The sequence below is a fragment of the Cinclus cinclus genome, chromosome Z (genome assembly GCF_963662255.1).
Source record: "Cinclus cinclus chromosome Z, bCinCin1.1, whole genome shotgun sequence".
NCBI classification, from domain to species: Eukaryota; Metazoa; Chordata; class Aves; order Passeriformes; family Cinclidae; genus Cinclus; species Cinclus cinclus.
In genome coordinates this window covers 34,838,456-34,858,605 of record NC_085084.1, presented here as the reverse complement: position 1 = coordinate 34,858,605, position 20,150 = coordinate 34,838,456, and the positions used below count along the sequence as shown (strand labels likewise).

General features: G+C 38.0%; 1 protein-coding gene across 1 annotated transcript in view; it reads right to left on the bottom strand.

Annotated features, from left to right (window-relative positions):
- The window catches only part of TEK (TEK receptor tyrosine kinase), a 46,872-nt gene that overhangs the window by 24,021 nt on the left and 2,701 nt on the right, over window positions 1-20,150 (bottom strand). The window contains exons 2-3 of the mRNA XM_062513883.1: window positions 16,219-16,357; window positions 3,916-4,227 (exon numbers count right to left, since the gene is read on the bottom strand). Coding sequence (XP_062369867.1) covers window positions 3,916-4,227; window positions 16,219-16,357 — 451 coding nt within the window. The remainder of the gene's footprint in view (window positions 1-3,915; window positions 4,228-16,218; window positions 16,358-20,150) is intronic.

Here is a 20,150-nt window from a genome sequence, read left to right as displayed (position 1 = left end):
CTGCTTCCCCAGCAAGGCAAGTGGGACTTTTCTGAAATAAGACCCACCTGAATTTCAGCTGAAAGGAACCCTTGAAAAGCCATTCATGCTCCTAGACAGCTCTGCAGTTGCAGAGGCTCCATTTCTATTAAAGTTACATTTATTTCACAGCAAATATTTTTAAGGAACATATATACCAGTTAATATAAACTTTTAGACAACTTATTAATAAAAAATTGCCTTTTACCTAGAATCATGCCTCCCTTCTTGGTTCATTTGTACAAAACTGTTGATAAAATATCCTTTGGTTCATACCAACAGTTGGAGAAAAAAATTGTAGCTTGTGGCTGTATAAAATTTGGCGTGAAAGAAATACACAGAGATGGGATCAGAAAGCTGAGAAAAAAATTATGAAGAAACTTTCTGTCATATTTTATATGTAACAGAGCTGTAAAAATGAGCACACAGATGCTACAACAAAGTTTGTATGAGGCTGATATTCTGTAAGTCATGATTTCCACAATATTGTTTTGAAAAATCTGAGGGAGTAAAAAAGGATAATATCCTTGCAATAAAAGAAAGAACATTTTGATATTTTCATTACAAAATAGAATTTTAAGTTAAAAATCAAAATGTTTCTATTACATGATACAAAATTAAAGAAAGAAAATCTGAGCAAGAATGAAGACATTTTTATGAATCCAAGCCAACTTCTCTCCTAGGATATTATTCCCTTGAAAATTTTTACATTTTAATGTTTTTCTATGGGTGTTTATAGATGTAGATAAGTATTGAAAATTCGGAATTCTTTGCAGAATGGAATTTCCATCCCCTGTGCAGATCTAGTGGTTATACTGTGAGACTCTGCCACATGTTTTCATTCTTTTGTAAGTTATATACAATTTATTTCAGCAGGAGTCTTCCTGCTTCACATTAAGTACATGCATTTGTCATTTTATGTAAATACCCATATATACACTTACATCTTAGAGAAACAGAGAATTTTAATATAGAATAGTGAAATAAGATTTCATTAGAAACAGGCAACAAAAACTGAAAACAATTCCTGCTTACCGTAGGCTCCCAAGTTAGGAGTGATTTATTAGTAACAAGCGCATAGTGAAAAATCATTATCCATTTGAGAAAAAAAAAATTCAACAGCTTTTGCAAAAAAAATAATTGTTTGCTACAGATGATCCTAAGGGATTTAGTTGCAGTGCTTTTTGGACCAAATTTAGTGAGACAATACTAATGGTTTTAACAAGATATTAAACTTTTGTATTCCCATCTATTTTTCTGTGCCTGTTAGGCTAAACCACAAGACTTTTCTAAAGGGTATTGTTGTAATGGAAAGGAATCCACACTCCCTGTTGGGCTCAGTTCCAACATATTTTTAGATTGTGACTTGTATTACATGATTTCACATCTTGAGTGTGCCAATTCCTTATAGAGACATAATGAACTGAGCTGCAGGACAAGTGCCATAATGTTCTACTGCTAGCATTTCCACTATTGTCCCTTTGACAGCTCTGTGATTGAGTTTCTGTGGGGAAACTCAATCACATATATGAAAATAAATATTTATTGTGTAGAAAAAATGAATAAACTGTATTCAACTAGAAGAAGAAGAACATTCTGTGGTGTTTTATTCTAGAGATGTGTACTTACATAGTATAAGGATCACTCGCCATAAGAAGATAAAGCATAAACTGTTCTCTCTCATTGCATGTATGAATATCACATGTGCAACTATAATGTTCCAGTATACAGAAATCAGGAGAATGGACTTGTTTTTTTTCAGAATAGCAGATGGTAATCAGGAAAAAAAACCTGTTTTCTTTCCATACTACACAGCAGAATTCTTCATTGTATGTTCATATTTTATAATAGGTATATCATCAGGCAGATGGCAGTTCCCACCAAGACTGTGGGCCTACCCAAATGATTAATGCTTAGTGAGTGTTTCACCAGTTTTTTGCCATGAGGATGCAAAACAGTGGCTGGGCTTCCAGAAGTGCTGCTTCTTCCCTTGACTTTGGTGTAGCTAATGGGAAATTGCACATTTCAACTCAATTTTTGCTGTTGAAAAACATTCTGCCTTTAAAAATTATGAAGACAACAATTATAAAGTTGATATATAAATATCCAATAAAGGGAAAAGGTCTTCCCCAATAAAAGGAAAAGGTCTGTTTTCCAAATATATATGCTTTGCCAAACCTCACAATCTTTCCTTAACCTCTCTTTCCTCTTTCTGTACATGTTAATAGCTATGAGAACTTCTAATGCACCTCTTTCTCACCTGATTTCTCAAATATGATTAATTATATGCTTTCACTGAGGACTTGCTAGTATGAATTTTGTTAGTGAAATGTTTTCCAGACAAAATCTGAGAAAGGGATTCAAGACCAGAAATTTATCCAAGAGACCTACCAACTGTTTGTGTGAATGCTACTTCTGTTTAGAACATCTGTCATATAAGAAGCCATCAAAGTTTGATTATTTAAAGTTCTCTGCCCCTAGGCCCACAGATACTAAGAGGAAAGAACTGATAGATTCATAAGACATTCTTCCACCCATGCATTTTGCTTTACAACAGAACAGCTAGAAATGTGCTCAGCTTGCTGGCAGGCTGCCACAGGCAGGGTCACATTGACATTCCATGGACTATTATCTTATCTCCTCCTCACTGCTGACTCCTTTGAAACAATGGAATTGTCAGTCTGCATCTGCAGAGGTTTCTTGGTGACCAATCCAACCCTTCCAAGACCACATTTGGTCAGAGAAAACAGAAATATGTATAAAATAAATAAATAAAAATGTACTTGTCCTACTCAGCTTGCTTCCAACCTACCCATGTTCAAAGAAATAATAGGCACTAGCTGCAGGTCTTACAAATATCTTCTTTTATAAATTTGTTATGTAATTTCAGGAGACACCACCAACAAAAATTGCTCTTACTAAAACCTTATAAAGGAAGATTAAATTGTCAAGTCTTCTTACAGACCAGTTGCCATGACATAAAACATTAGAAGTACAGTAAAATCTATTTAAAATCTTCAGTTTTGAAAATGTGATTCGCTGCAGAAAGTTACTCAAAATTTCTTGAGCCTTTCTGTAGTTCATGGTGATCCCTGCTTTGGAAATTGTCCCAGAAGTCTAATGATGTCCAGAAACAGCGGAAATTTTGAACATATGGAAATACAATTTAAGGGATCATAGAAATCTCACCTTTGTGCCCCACTATATCCCTGCCACATTTGCTTTTACTACTGTGCATAGCCTAAAACTAAAACCAAACGAATAATGAAATTTGTAGTGGATTTTTGCGAATAACCTCAGATTTTGGAAAACTTCTCTGCATTTCCTTTCCAATGCTGAGAACAACCTTGTTGGTTTTTTTTTTTTTCACACCGACACAGACTATGCAGATCCAGTGTTGCTGATCTGTAGTTTTACTAAACCTTAGGCACGACAATTATTTTCTAGGCTCTGGTTGCCTGAAGAAAAATAGAATTGTGATGTTTAGCTATCTACATCTCAGACCTGTCAAACTTTTTAAATGGAAACCTGTTTGAAATCAAGTGTCTGGAATGCAAGAAACCCAGTGCAGGAGTTGCCATGTATGTTATTCCTTGGGGTCAGTGAGGCCACCTTAATTGCTGACTAACTTTGTGTTCCTGGCTGTAGCCAGACACAGGCAGAATACTTACAGATGTCTGACTAACTTCCACAAGGAAATGACTAGCACCTAGTACCAACTAGTTTCTGTGCACTGTAGGGAAAAAAAAAAAAAAACAGGACCTTGAACCAAGTCTATTTTTATTGACTCAGGACTGCCTTTCCTGGTCATGTTTATGCCCACTTGTGTCAACCAGGGATAGCTGCCAGTCTGCAAGCAGTTCCATGGCAAATTCAGATCTGACCACTATACTGTACCTCCCAGTGGCATCTTCATGGTGCGTATCCTTGTCACCTCATCCTTGAGTTTCGCTTCACAGTAATATGCTCCAATAGTTTCACTGGCCTGTTCCCTCTTCCACACCACTGTTTTGGCTGCTGCTCTCTTGGAATCTTCATTAACTTCCAGTGGTTCTCGGTGCTGGTTTGCCACATCCTCCTGGTCCCGGCCTATTGTGATAGACTCACGGGAACGCCATTTGGAAGTGACACATGTAAGTGATGTCTCAGAGTTGCCCACCAGAGGGAAGGAGTTGATCAGTATGAGGTCCAGTGCCGCTTCTACTTTACCTAAAAAAAACCCAAAACCTTCAGATGAAAAATATTTTACTGCAGAATTCGATGTGACCAATCAAATCACCAGGTAAGCTGTGTCACCCAGTGCTCAGGGTTCTTCTGGCTGGTGTTGCAGCTTTTGTGCAAAATTGGATGAACACACATTAAGTATTCTGCTACAATGAATTGAGAAATTATTTTTTATGACACAAACAGATGGAAATTTGCTCTTCTCAGAAAAGGTAGTAAGTCTTCCAAACATACTGAATTTCTTTCAAAAGCTGTTGTAGAAGCCCAAGGAAAACCATAGGTAGACAAAGCAGATAGATAAGTGCATAGTTGGACATGCACATAAATGCCTCAAGTATGGTGCTTTTCCAGTAACAGAATTCGTGGATGATAAGGTTGTCAGTTTAATAGTGCTTCCTCAATCTCCTTTACATGGATTTAGTACACATGAACTAATGTACAGAAGTTATGACTTTCAGTTATAGGAGCTGGTAATACTTTGCACGTTTGGGGTATTGTTTTGCAGCTGTTTTATGAATTTGGACTAATGATTTCATAGGCAATCTCATTAAATATTTGAAGCCCTAACGGACACTGGCAAGACCCATGCCACAAAGCAACTTATGCAAAAACAAAGAGCAAGCTAGCACCACTCCTTAAGTGAGGTCAGGTTGAAATCACTCAAAATTGCTTCTTTTGATCAATAGGACTGCCAGAAACACATAAAGATTAAAGTTTCTTTGAAAATGAGAGATACAAGCCTAATTAAAATATCCTCTAGCAGAGTGCCACAGTTTTAATTGCTCAAATGTGCATAACTGGAGGGAAATTCAGCTCTCCTATAATGAACAATTGGCAAATAATAGGCGTTTCCCTTTATTTTTTAAGTTCAGGGTAAGGAGAAGGGAAACACTAACATTTTTTCCAGCTGAAACAGGAAGAATACTTGATTTCTTTTATTCATCACATCTATTTTCCTGATTTGGATACAAGTATATTTTGAATTTACATAGACAGACCTAATATTTAGTGCCGGTTGGCTTCCAAATGTTCTCTGATGGGAAGGAAGGGGTATAGTCTTAGATAAGGAAGGTCAAAAGGTCTTAGTGCTGACTGCAGGCTTTGCGTGTGTCTCTGCAGTGCTCTGGGCCAAGGGAGGAGGTCCTCCTCTGCTTTCAATGCAAGCAGCCACTCTGGGGACTGAAGTATCTTGACAGCACATTGACACTCACCACACCCAACCAGTCTTCCATAGCCACCACCCTTTCATGTGCCAGCCCAGATAACTTGCAGTTACATAATGGAGAAATTAAACCTTCTGGAAAGGTTGCAACGAACATTAAAGTAAATACTGCATAAACGTGCAGGTCAGCAAAGTCAGTTCATCCTGCTGCACATTGCAAACGTAAATCCATTGAACCAAGCTAAAGAGGTATGTGATAGAAAATGTGGTCAACTCACACATTTGTTTTATGGGGCATTTGTCTCAAAGTTCTCAGTTTTATATGAGAAACATTTGTGGTTTTGCTATGGATCAGATATGGCATTAGCCAAAGGCAAATGTAGTTCAACAATCTCTGTGAGCAGCTTCACTTTAGAATAGCAAGGATCACATGCCAGGGAGAGATGTTCTTAAAATCACAAACTGCCAAGATCCTGGCTTCTTCAAAGTTCTGTGAAACTCAGAATCAAATCTGGATTTAAATTCTGTAATTTGACATGATTTTCTCTGTTGAGGTCAGCCTTACTGTTAGAAAGCAAAGTGAAATATTTTGATATTTCTGCCTAGCATCCGTACGGCACAGAGCTGCAACTGCCTTTCCAATGCAATGGTGTGGGCCCAAGGGTGTCCTTCAGAGGACAGCTGGTCATCCAGGGCTCCAGTTCAATTTTTCCTAGCATTTCTCTGTTCCTCCAACTCCCACCAAAGATTGAAAGGTGAAAATAACATCTCTTTCCTCCCCTGCATCTCAACCTTTTAATACTCTGAGAAAAAGCAGTAGGAGAAGTCTGAATTTTGAGGAACATCTGTCATGCTGCTTTTGATCCATATCCAAAGCAACATTCCACCAGATTTGGGGCATTTGCTGCATATCTTATTCCTCATAGTAATAAAATTCATGCAATAAACATATCAAATATGTAGATGTATTGCTTATTTAAACTTGAGAATATTCTGGATTAATCAAAATCTAGTCACTGTGAATGCACAGGGTTCTGACTCATTGTCTAAAGATAGGGAGCTTTTTGTCATATTAAACACTGCAGAGTAGCCCAGACACCTCAATGAGGCAGATAGAACACACATGGAGTTTCTTCCCAGAGAAGCATGAAAAGAATTTCTGCTTCTAAAAGGAATTTGTGTCTATGCATAAGTATGGAATTATATGTCAAGCATGACTTTGCAGCTAAGGTTTCATAGCTGGAATGTATCACAAGCAGAAATTGAAATAGTGAAAATTTTGCACTGAGAAAGCTATGCTTTAGATATAATTTGAAAAAGAAAAAAAAAAACCCGGCATCTTAGCAATAGGTGATAGTAATGCTTTCTTTGACTCCACTGGATGGAGATTCCTACAGCATATCTTTATGGTAATACAATTTCAAATAAACCAATTGTTTTTGCTAGAAAGGAACTTACCTAGTCTGGCAAAATTTAGTTAAATCACATCCTAGATGTTAATGAAGGCTTTGACTATGTTAAGAACCAAATAAGGACAACAGAATTTAGCTCTGAGAAAAGCACAAAAAATAGAGACAGGAAGCAGCCTATCCTGGCAGCAGGGGACAATCCTATGTGCTGCCTTGAAAAAGTTCTTTCAGTCCTGCCCTGGTCCTTGAAGAACGGACCTCATCAGGAAGGCAATTTGCTGTGTGTGCAAATAGATTTTGAGAAGATAAAGCACTTGCAGAAGGCTAATGCTGTAAATGGGAAATTTATATGCAAGGAACACCCATTGCCAATTATTTATGACACATCACTCTCAGTGATGCAGTGCTTTGAGTCTTTCCATCACAGTGAAAATGGCATCCTCTAAACAAATTTAAATAACAGCACAATGATTATAGCCCAGCAAAATGAATGGAGAGAAACACTTGCAGATCCTCTTGTCCCACTCCGAATTACAGGATTGTCCTCTCTCTTTCTGGGTGATACTCAGCTGTATCTCTCATAGCTTTTCTAATACAGATTTTTGCAGCCCAGAGAGATAATTGTATCCTGTGCTGCATCCAAAGCAGCATGGGAAGCAGGGAAGGGATGGGAGTCTGCCCCTCTGCTCTGCTCTGCTGAGACCCCACCTAGGACCCTGCATCCAGCTCTGGGGTTCCAGCACAGGAAGGTCATGGACCTGTAGAAACAGATCCAGAAGAAGCTGTGTAGATGTTGGAGTGCTGTAGCACCTCTCCTATGAGGAAAGGCTGTGAGAGTTGGGATTGTTCAGTGTAGAGATAACTCCAGGAAGACCTTATTGCACCTTCCAGTTCCTAAAGGGGCTACAAGAAAGTTGGAAAGGGACTTTGTCAAGGGCATGTAGTGATAGAATAAGGGGTAATAGCTTGAAACAACAGGAGAGTCAATTTATATTAGATATAAGGAAGGAATTTTTTTACAATGAGGGAGGTAAACCACTGGAACAGGTTACCCAGAGAAGTTGTGGATGCCTCATCCCTGGAAATGTTCAAGATCAGGCTGGATAGAACAGCCATCTAAACGAAAGTGTCCCTGTCCGTAACAGTGAGACTGGAACTAGATAACCTTAAAAGGTACCTTCCAACTAAAATTATAGTATGATTCTATGATATTCATCTGGGGAAATTCTGGTAAACAGAGAATAGATTTGTCATGCTGTGTCTGTAGTCCCTGTGTGTTCTTATTCCCCAAAAAATGCCATTCATACAGGCACAGTCATCATGTTTTCTGTGCTGCATTGCACCAGCAAAATTCGGCTAGGATCAGCTGAACAAAGCAGCTCTCAGAAATTCCCTGAACACATCCCAGATGTAGTTTGACTCAAAGAACAAGCAAGTCTCTGATAAAAATTAAAATATCACTGCTCTAGATCACTATTGATGCTAGACACTAGGGTTCGTGAGTAAATGTGACAGTCTTGACCTGAGATAGTTTAATGCCATAGATGAGTACACACAGCAACTCCTAGGAGAAAAGTGTTGTTGTCTCTCCTCTGACAGTCCCTGCGCATATACTTCCAGATTTCCTCTGTTAACTCTTGTCTAGTCTCCAGGAAAATATGGGAAAATTCTAGGCATTTTCTACCTAGAGTGAGGCCTTTGCAAAGTTGACTGTTATTTGAAAAAAAAAGTTCAACACAATGGCTTACACTCCTCTTCCACAGCCAGCAGACAGACTTGTTAGCTCCATCACAGGACAACCACATTTCACTGTCCTACAAAGCACATATAATATGGACACAGGTCATATTTGCAAGGGGTATTGAGAATTCAGAGTTCTGAGGAAAAGCTTTAGTTGTTAATACTGATTGGTAGTGGAAACAAATTGTTTAGACATAACACACCTAAAGATGTATTTATTTCCTTATATTTGTAGAGCTTTTTTATTGAGTGCTTGAAGTAACTGTAAGAAGAACTCCTCCTTCTGGCATTTGGAGTGTAAGAGTGGAAAGAGATCTGTTATAAAAGGTAAGCAGAAAGATTAATATTTTTAAAATACTAATTATTTAAGAGAAGATAAAAGGGCAGAAAATTCCAGTAAATTCCACTCCATTTTTCACCATGTGAAACAGAGAATAAATGTAATATATCATACTTATGTATTGTTTTTTCTTCTACTGCTATAGTTTGGAACACAAATTATTCCTGCTATTAAGTGTCTGGGAACAGGAATATAAAGCATATAGATACTATATTGGCAGGGAAAAAGTAGAATCTGTGCTTAGTTCTGGTGTTATGCTGAAAGTGGAACAGTTGGTTGCAGACAATACTGCAGCATTTAAAAATCATTTAAAGACTGGTGAAAACATACTTCCCAAACATTTAAGTCATCAATCCTTCTTCCTGCAAGTTTCTTAAAATAAAACAATGAGCACTCCTGCATGAAATAATATTTTGATTTAGAACAAATCCAACTTGCTAAATAACCTAAACCTCAGTATTTCTCAATGTCTTCTTTCGTAGTTATAGCTTCAGCTCTACCCTCTCCATTTTTTTTTTTTTTTTTTGTGTAAAACAATGTACAAGATTAAAATAATTAAATCAATCTATTTAGGAATACAGATGGCAACCATACAAGCAATTCTGCTGAGGAATTGAGTAATTCTTGAGAAAGTTCTGAAAACATAATGATTTTTAAAAATTAATTAATTAGCCAATGTGGAAGATAATCAAGCTGGAAATAATGCAAATGAAATATGAAGAAATAAATAAAATAGAGACAAAATTCACATCTTCTCTTCCAGAAAGAAAAAAAAATAAAGTACTCCTTACTTAATGTTAAAGCCAGTCAGAAACTAACCCAAGACATTACTTGTTTAGGTGTATTTTTCATAGGGAGAGTAGAACATACACCAAACCAGAATCTGACAATTTTGTTCTTTTTTTCTGAGCCCTGAACACTTATATTATTTTTCGTTCATTCTGGAAAAAAATGTAAATAATATGGGGGGCTTTGAAACCACATATTCATTATATGGGTTAAGTGATCTTTAAGTGTCCTGGAAATTTTGTCTGGAATGCAAAGACAGCAGCAGCTCAGATAATTTCTCCCAGTCAGTCAGATTCTCTGCTGGCAGCTCATTCCTCCACAGGAAAACAAGGCTGACGTTATTACTGTTCTAAGAAATTAAGATTCTCTACCATGAAATGAGAACAGCAAGGACGAAAAAAAATACAGAAATGCTCCTGGAAAACATCTTATAAATGAGCTAACAACCATTTATTTCCCAGTTAAACCTTTTTTTGTTGTTTATCTAAAGAATCTTCTTGTATTTTACATGATGCACTGTGCAGCTGTGGGTTTCTTCACTATTCCAATACCAAAACCACGTGCCTTTAGAAATAGAGGAATATTCATGGGGAGAAGGTATTATGAAAATAATGAGAGATAAAAAATTACTGACAGGCTATCACTCTGCTACTCAGTGGTAGTGGGAAGACCAAACAGCTTTTGAAAGCTATGAGGGCCACTTATCTTGGTATCTGCCCATCTGCCTTTGAGTGCCTCTGGTGCAGCTGAAGAAAATGCCACTGCCTTCTTGTTTTCTCTGCATGTCAGTTGTTTCACAGACTGTCAAAACAATCTTTTAAGATGAAAAAGCCAGAAAAGAAACAGCACTCCAGCTTAACTGGGGTTACCAGGAGGAAAGGCATACCTAAATATGACTAAATATGTTTTCATTTTTTTTTGTGTGTGTGTGTGCATGTGTGTGTGTACCCCAAAATAAGAAAGAAGCCAAAACATGGTTTGTCATGATTTCTTGGTTGACCACAAGTTAGTTAAATGGAAAACAATGCATCAGCAGCAATGGCTATTTGAATAACTAGCTGACAGTATGCCAGGTAATGCTGAAAATGCTGGAAAAGGGTGAAGAATGTGGGAAAGCTCCAGTAGAATAGGCTTGTAGTTCAAGTGCATCTGGTTGAATTTGCAGCCAGAAAAATATGGGTATCATATCATCAAGAGTGCATGTGCACTTCAAAATAAATATGCCCATAACAAGGCTGGCCCTTGTCAGTTCCATTATGAAGCTTGTATTTTTACTGCAAATGTTTAGTGTTTTGTGGGCATGTGCCAAGCTGAAGAAGGCAAAATAACACAAATAAACAATTATTCAATCCATACAATAAGCATAAGCTTGGCTGTGTGTGAGCACAGACTACTGGGAACAGTAGTACTACTGTACTGAAGGGCACCCTCACTTTGCCACTTACTGAGTTTTCTGAGTAAAGTAGCTGGAAAGTGATTCTGGTGCTAAGCACACTTTGTGACTAAGGAGGCCAGGGCCCCTGACCAGTGGCTTGTCTGTGATGAACAGCCAGGAAATAACACATGGGAAGATCATCAGCACAATCAGAAGTGCAGTTGGAACTGCATTGTCAATGAAGGCTTGTTACATGCCAAAGGAGAAATTAACTAAGCCACTTCATTAGTCAGGCTGGCATCAAAAAGAAATAAATAAATAAATAGCAGGCAAGAAAAAGATACCAGCCTTGAAGTAAAAAGCTTGCATTTCTGAAAAGAGAAATGTCATTTCTGAATGCAACTTTCAAAAATCCCTTCAGAGCTTAGTAAATATCAGCCTAAAGGGGTCAATAGTTCCAAGTGATGAATTACAAAATGTATTTTGATAGCTTTTTAACTTCTTTAAGATATGACCCTTGCTTAAACAGTTAGAGAACCGTTATCAAATCTGTAATATAAACAATCAACATTTTAAAATCTTTATAGAAAATTGTTCTTTGCTGTGTGCCTCCACTGAAACCACAGTGGAACAGCACCCTAAATATGATCTACCAGCACAGGTTAGAGACTGTCTTTGGAGGGCAGTTCTACATGGAAGATTCTCTAAGATTTTCATCCCTTCACTCCCAAGTAGACCTTACATTACAGAGGGACCTGCCCATGGAGCTAAATCTGTTTCACACAAAGTAGTAGGTGCATCCATTTTTGATTAATTGCTCCTGTGCCTACCTGGCACTCTTCATACCACCATGACTTCTTGGTCTTCCGAGGAGCTGAACAGGTTTTTTGTTCATCCAGGAGTTGGTTCTGGGTCAAGCATTCTCATGTATGTGACTGATACAGAGCTGGTTTCCAGCCCAAGTAATTCTCATTGTCAGCACATGAAGGACCAATGGCATCTCCACTGCCCTAGAGACAGCTGCTCAGTGATAATCAGAATCTATGACTTCTATTCTCCCTCTTGTACAGTGAAGGCTTCCAAATAAAAATCCTGTGGGTATCAGACAATCTGTGCAAAATATTACAATTTCAGTTTTCCCTTAGATAAAACTTCAGCAAAAAAGGAATCTGTCCATCTCCAATTATGGCTAAGTATGAAAACCATATAATGCATGTGTGTTCATATATGCAACATATATGTTCTGTATATGAAATTTGTATCTAAAACAATAGCACATGTTAATATTTACAAATGTAGTGTCGTTTAGTTTAAACCTTTCAGATTCAATTCCTTTGGTCCTGATGTAAATGCCTTTTTCACTTCTGACTGTTACCAGCTGTTGAAATGACCTTTGGGAACACAAGCTTCCTGAGACCTACTCTGCATTTCAGTAGGTGTGAACCAGGCACAGTATTTCAGGGTGTCACAAATCAAATACACTTCAGGAACAAACGGTGAATTTGCTTAAAATTCCTCTAATTCACATTAGTATGAATTAAGTGTCAGAAAGGTTGTGCATCAGTGTAATGTCTGGTCATGTAACAAATACCTGATATTAAAACCTCACAGTTATAGTTATGAAATACCTGAGATTTAAAGGTCAGAAGTGGTTTTCCTCCATTTCTTTGTGTAAGGTTCAAAACTCCAGCACTCAGCCATACAACACACTGAAGTTCAGGTGCTACTTTGATCTAACAACAGCCTAATTGAAGATGCTCACAGAGGCCTATCCCTGTAATTATGCGAAGAGTGACATTACTGCTCACTGTAGCAAGCATGGATTAGCCATTGGTTAATACAGGTTTTCTTTTGGTTAATTTAAGCTTCAAAAGAAAAATAAAAGTCTTGAAATAGAATAGTTAGAACTGTCCAATCCAACTAAAAATTTTGACTTGTCATTTGGAAAAGCCTACAGCTTTGTAAAGGTGCATGTGTGTCTGGTAATGTATGTTTAAAGTGGTTCAACCTTCCAAATTTGAAAATGAGTCACATAATAATGACAATTTCAATTTTTTTCATAGCATCTACTGATACCAAAAAAATTCAGCCATCAATATAGATGATAGAAAGCTATTGAATGCTACTGCATTGGCTTGCTCCACTGCTAACTCTTTCTAAAAAGGCTATTATAATCTTTTGAGATTTTTACCATATATGTGTCCATCAGCTAAATCAGAAAAAAAATCCTGTATTTTTGGAAAGTCACTGGATCTAAGATTATTGGCACAGAAAAACTATGGCACAGAAAATTCCATTTTGGAGAATGGAGACATTTGACAAAATATTTGTTTCCTGATAGAAAGAGTCAAAGAAATGTTCTTGAAGTTAACTGTAATTGATGCTGGTTGCTGGTTTTCAGCAGTCCTTTACTGGTGGTGATCATCTTGCTAAAATAAGGCTCACACTTGAACATTTCTGAGAGTTGGCTCACTGTGAGAAACTGCAAGCTGATTTGTAGACCATCTGAGGATACCTGAGGGTGCCTGAAGCATTTCTGAGGCAAAATGCAAGTTCTGACATTCATTCCTTGCCTTTAGAGGAATAAGTAAACCTGCAGCTCTTCTTTGGTCAGAATTTAATAGACTGAACCTAGCCACAAGCTTGGCATTTGAATCCATACTTCAGGGTAGATGTCAGCATAATTTTGCTACTCCAAAATATCAGGGACATAAACAACCAAAAGAAAAAAACGTGGTGATATTCAGTCCAGTTTGAAGAATCCCAGGAGGATTAAATTCAACTCCTTATCAGTTTAATTGAATATTTGCTATGGAATGCACAGAGTGCAAAACTGGGCATTTCTATGTACTTTGGATGCTACCTACCAATGGATCATTAGCTCTAGCTGCTAATGGAGTTCTGATATTAAAAAAAAAAAGGTATTAAATCAAAGGACATTTCTCCTAATGGGAGCCAAGTCAATGGTTTTCACCTTGGAAAAGGGTGGAGTGAATTTTGTGCCTACCCAGCAACACACCCAAAGAAGCTCACAATCATCTGGGAGAAGGTTAAGCCAGTTCAGTGTCTGTGCTGAGTGTAGACCCTCCCCTGCTCAGGGAATTCATTCCTGCTTTCCCGAACTCCGCCTGCAGTATCTAGAGGAAAGCAGGCTCTCATTGTCTTTCACTGTTCGCCCCAGGAAACATGATATCATTCTCAAACAAAAGCGGGAAAGCTGACAGATCTATTGAGATGGGTGTGACTACAGCACACACCTCGCTGGTCAGCCCCTGTGGAAAATGCAGTGACTGGCAGATCATCGGTGCTGGGCTGTCTGTGCTCTCCACATTTTTATAGCTTATCTCTGCTAATAACTTGTTTCTCCTGTACTTGTGACTTAATGAACATCGTTACTGTCTGTGTCAAATAGGTATATGACACCATGCAGAGAAACAGGAGGGACAAGGAAAAAGGTTGGAATAACTGGACTTTATTTTCTTCTCCATCCATAGTGCTTACAGCACCAGGTATTTCCCAAAAAGTGTAAATCTGGGAGTCATCTGAGGAGTAAATAGGTTGAAACCATGTGCAGCTAAACAATCAAGAATTAGAAGCCAAAGAAGAGGATTTGGTAATAACAATATGCAGCCTATCAGAGCAACTGCTGGATAAGAATATTTCCAAACAGATTTCAACAGATTAAAACCCTTTTTTTTTGTCTGCATTAACTTCTAGCCTTTTATAGATGCCAAAAGTAACATCTCAAATTCACAATTTTATTGTTAACAGCTGTTAGCATGCTGCTAATCAAGAAGATCTGTGCAAAGCAATTGTGAGGAAAGTTGCATGGAAACGAGGACTTCTGCCTTTTCTTGCTACTTTCTGGCTTTGATTACAAGACAACTTACAGTTCTACAAGCACATTACATTTTTACTGTAAGATGACTGGAACAGTCTATATGTATCTCAATACAATGGCCAAAGGTGAGTTAAGGGTCTAAGGTTATCCTGTGACTTGTATTTTTCTTTTACAGATTTTTGCAGAAGAAACTGACTAGAAAATCAAAATGAGGATTGTAAAAGCTATGCTCAAATGTGGAGTAACCTTGAATCTGAAGGCAGGAGGACAGTCTTCCTCAGGGCTCTACATGTGATAGGTTCAGCAATGTATCTCTAACACTGATGCTGAAATTACTGCAAACTAAATTTGAATTAGTATAATATTTCTGTATACCTTTCTACAGATACATCTTATAATAATTTCTGACTTGCTGGACTAATGACATTTGCTGATAATACTATATAACTGTATTTGAAGTGTTTTTAATTAATCTTGTATTTTTGCTCTTTTTTGTTCACTGCCTTTCATCTAAATTTCACTTGTGGAGTCTTGGCTAAAATCAGATACTGCAATAGCTATACACATCAAGTGCACAGCTAGTCATAAAGTCAGTCACAGAAGAAGCTGAAATTTACTCTGTATTTAGAACATATTTCTTAGGGAAAGATACCAAAGTTTTCAAAGTTATTAACTGTATGAAAAAAAGTATCATTAGACAGAAAAAACCCCTGCTGCAACATGTGTCAACAAATAACTTCAAAAGTAAAAAGCTGCAGCAGTGGATCCTACATGTAGATAAATCACTCCCAGTTGCTTGTCCCCAGTCCTGCCCTCACCCTCTGTTAAGAACTCTACACAGAAAAGTGGACTCACTGAAACAAACATGAGTACTTAAATCAGTAAAGGTAAACACAGGAGTGAAGGGTAGACAGTCAAAGGTAGGTGCATACTGTGTGAAAAACAAAGAAAGGCATGACAGGTCCGTTACAGCAATTAAAGACAAAATTTACCTGAAATCAACAGGCTGAATCCATAGAGAACTAGGTGTGCTAGAGGGTCCATACTTTCCAAAGTATATCCATCCAGTTCTTACAGTCGCTCATGGAGTATCCTTTCTCCGGGGTAGACCTTTAGCAGTAACTCTTGTCCTGCATGGTACGCTGTTTACAAGTCACAGGCAAGAAATCAGAGCACTGGCGCAGGCTGGAACAGTCTCATTGCTGTCTGAGTACAGGGAGTTTAAGTTCCTTTTTCCTGTTTCCTTTGTAGATTAGGATGGGAAAGGCAGGATCTTAAAGGCATTTTTGTATCAGCAGGACTGCAGGGCAGTGCAAATACCGTCCATCCAGCAATACATCAAAACAATTATCTGGAGCGGCTGGAGAAGCAGGGGACTGCTGTTGTTCACAGTCAGCAGAATAGGAACAATGATGGCATCCTCCAGTAGGCGGGAGAGTGCAAGTAAAACATCCTCCACCTAGGTACAGTAGGTGGAAAGTGTTATTAGCTCCTTAACCAGGTCTGCCAACTTCTCAGGGTGCTATCTTGTTTTCCCTTATTTATTTAATCCACACTTAAACTGCTAGCTGCAATCCATTTCTGCACACGATGAAAATATGAAGTAAACAGTAACAAAGCATCCAGCTGAATCCAGTATAGACTGAAGCCATCCACAATCTAGCAAACTACTCCCTTACTTCATGTGTTTTACTGGAAACAATTTTTCTTTACATCTGACAATTGGAAACAGACTGAAAACTTGCTGCAATAATAAATCTCACACAGAGTTATTATGACTTTAGTGGCATTAAAATGCCCACATCACTCAGGGAGGTCTTGAAACTAGGAAGATAAAACAAAACACAAATTAAAAATACAAAGAAAAACAGGAAAAAAATAAATAAATGGAAAGGCAGCACTCAAATATATAAACAGAATTGAAAATAAAGAGCAATTTTATGTACCACTTGACTTAACATGATCCATGGCAATATAACATTTGGAAGTTCTGTAGTCCTGCCAAGATGCCAACAGACAGAATTACTTTTAAGGAAGTACAGAAAAAGGAACGCTCAGTATAATTTTGTAAATGGGACATGGGGTTATCCTAATTTAATTTCCTTTTTAGCCTTTGCTTATAGTGTACATTTCACAGAGGAAGTCCTTCACATCCAAGATCTATTGCCATGTGGAAAGAAGGGTTACAAGCACAGCAAATGGGAAGGCAGTAGCCCAGAGTTCCTTATGTGTGTCCCTCCCGTCCCTCCACATAACTGAAAGCCAAACCAGGTTGAAATTTATACAGAGAATACCCTTTGTGTGCAAAAACACAGTATAAGGTACAAACACTACAACTCCTCTTTGACGCTTAAAGGAGGCAGAATATAGGATATTAACGTAGTTTGGTTTCAGACTGAAAAAAAAACCAAAATAACCCAAACATATATTTTGTCCATTTTAGGTTTTGGAGAACACCTACTCTTTTTCTACTCTTATATGTGAAGCAGCAGTGATTACTCCTTTCCAACAGCACTTTAGCTTTTATAAGCCTGCAAGCAGAGATCCCTCCAATATCAGAACACTTACTGTACTGTACAGATACTGTTATCGTATTTCCTATCTAGTGGATAACTCTGTTTTGTCATTCATTTAACCCGCTTATAAGCTGGCCAATCCTCAATTATTTTTCAATCTCTTTTGATTTTTTGAGAGATGGGGAGCAGAGAGGAAGGAGAGGGAAGTTAAACAATGGCAGTCAAAGTTGTGGTTCTTCAGCTTGCTATTGTAAGTTTAGAGGGGTTTTTAAAGTTTTCACTTAAATCTCACTTTCCTGCTGTAAAAAGGTCACTGAGGAGAAATGCATCATGTTTCCATTTGAAATACACCTAAATACAAAGCAATGCTTCCGATACTGATTTTGCCGAATGAAAAATGGGCGGGGGAGCTGTTCATTCTTTTGTGAAGAACTAGCTTTTGCTTACTGATCATTTCATCTGGCATGATGACAAGGTAGTTATTTATCTCCAGGACAGCCAGAATATGACAGAGTGGACAGCCTGAATATGCAGCATTCTACAAATACAAGAAGGTTGTAAAGGCCTGCTGAAGCCAGTAAAAAGGAGATACATACTAACCTAATTTAGAATTTGTTTAGGATGCAAGCATCAGCAGGATTGTGTGCCTGATTTCTGTTTCATTATAAAACTTCATTTTTGAAGAAATAAAGAATAGAATTCAGTAAACAATTAGTATTCTGCTTAGGTCTGTTTCTATTTTGAAAGTTTTTAAGTGCCACAGTTTAAATTCTGCTCCCACTGAAGTCAAAATTAATCACATTATAAAGCTTTTCTACTGCAGAATTTAAAGGATTTCAATAATCTGAACTTACTCAACATTAAATGTCTGCTAGGTCTACCTTCCATATTTTCATTCTTATATTTAATGAGACTGGAATGTAAGTATTTTTTAAGGTAGGTCATATCAATTTTGTGTCCCGTGAAGTAGAAACTGTATGATCTGATCACCCTCAGATTAGTGAGTGACACAGAAGTAAGTGCACTAGAATTGTCTGTCCCCATCAAAGAACAGAAAGTCCTTAGCTAATGAGGACTGTGTCTCAGCCAGCATTCACTTATTAATGACCTTAAGAATTCCAAATAGCCTTTGGCAAAATCAGATGGCCAGTAAAAGAAACCGGACTAAAAGTAAGGATGGCACAAGGAATAAAATATGGTACTGAGTTACTCTAAAGTTTATTGCATGTGGGGCTGTTGACTACCAGGCTGTCCAATGAGCATCCTTGCCACATCCTCAGGTAGGTATGTAGCTGTACTTTGACCCCACAGACCACGCTCTTGTCTTTTATAAAGGTACTTGGAAAGACTCCAAAAGTTTCAAAGAGTTCCCCTCAGAAACATCAGTTTTGTTGATAGTTAACTGCTGATTCAAACATTTTCACATCTTAACCCCCAACAGAGTTGCATGCATGAATTCCAATTAGTTGCAGCAGGGAAAAAAATTGTCTTCCAAAATGTAAATATAACCCTACCATTAAACATGGCTCTTCATAACTCTCTTTGCTGAAGGCTAATTTTATGATGTCAAGTGCCCTGAACTACTGACACCACGCTTTCCTCTTCAGATAAGCAGCACACTTGTCTCAAGGACAACCCATTCATACACGCTGTACCACATGGAAATATGTGAAGAGGAAAAAGAAACAATGCCACTGGACTGCTTTAGTCAGGTAGATGTCTTAGCAGAAATTACATATCCTCTTGTAGTGTCTGGTCGCATTATATTCTTTGGAACCAAGCCATTACTTTGGCCTTGACATGATGCTAATGTGTTAGTAGGAGGCAGTAAAGGAACTTAAGGAATTATTACTCATCACAGTCAGCTAACGTGAAAAAATGGTTCACAAATTATGGGGTTAAGCTTCTTTTCTCAAATAGATCCTCTGGATCTATTCTCCTCTGGAACATGGCGTATGCCACTGAGGCCAGCCGTAGCCCCTAAGCCGTCAACCTGGGACCACCTGGAAGTGAGAGGTAGCAGCCAGGAGACCAGGGAGAAAACATGTGCAGCTGCTGGTGTGAGCCCACAGGATAAGCACTGCCCCTACCACTTCAGTGGAAGTGGTAAATGGGGGAAAGTAAAAGTTTCTGGGGTACATGTCATGCAAACATGTACAGGACAGTATGGAGGAACGGTGCTATTGACATGGGTGGTTCTGAGAAACTTTAAGGTGAGGTAGGAAAGGTAACAGAGTTTTTTGCTGTGCCTTATTCTGAGGAGGTGCAATTTCTTTATGCTTTTTCTACTGCTTCTCCTGCATATGCATATTTAGAAGGCAATTCAGGGTTGCAAACATAGCTATGATCCACTTCTTGTGTGTATTCTTGTTTTCTTTTCTAAAAAGAGTTTCTCTTGAGGAACAAAGCTTGGAAAATGGCTGAGTACTGAGCAGTCTACAGAACGGCCTTAGCCAAAGGGAGATGTTTCTTTCCTGTCTTGATACTGAAATGAAAGGGAATTTACTGAATGGAATTAAACACAGAACCTGATGGGAATCTCAGGTTTCTTTCAAAGGGAAAGCTCAGCTGATGAAAAACCACAGGAGTACTTTAGAGCTTCTGTATCAATAAAGTCATTGTGAAGGACATTAGGCCATTTGCGTAACAGCAATGCTCTGAAAACTTCTACTTTGTGGGTCACTTGTATTCCTGTGAAAATGCTTCATGTATGTTTTAGAACATACATGGCCTGCC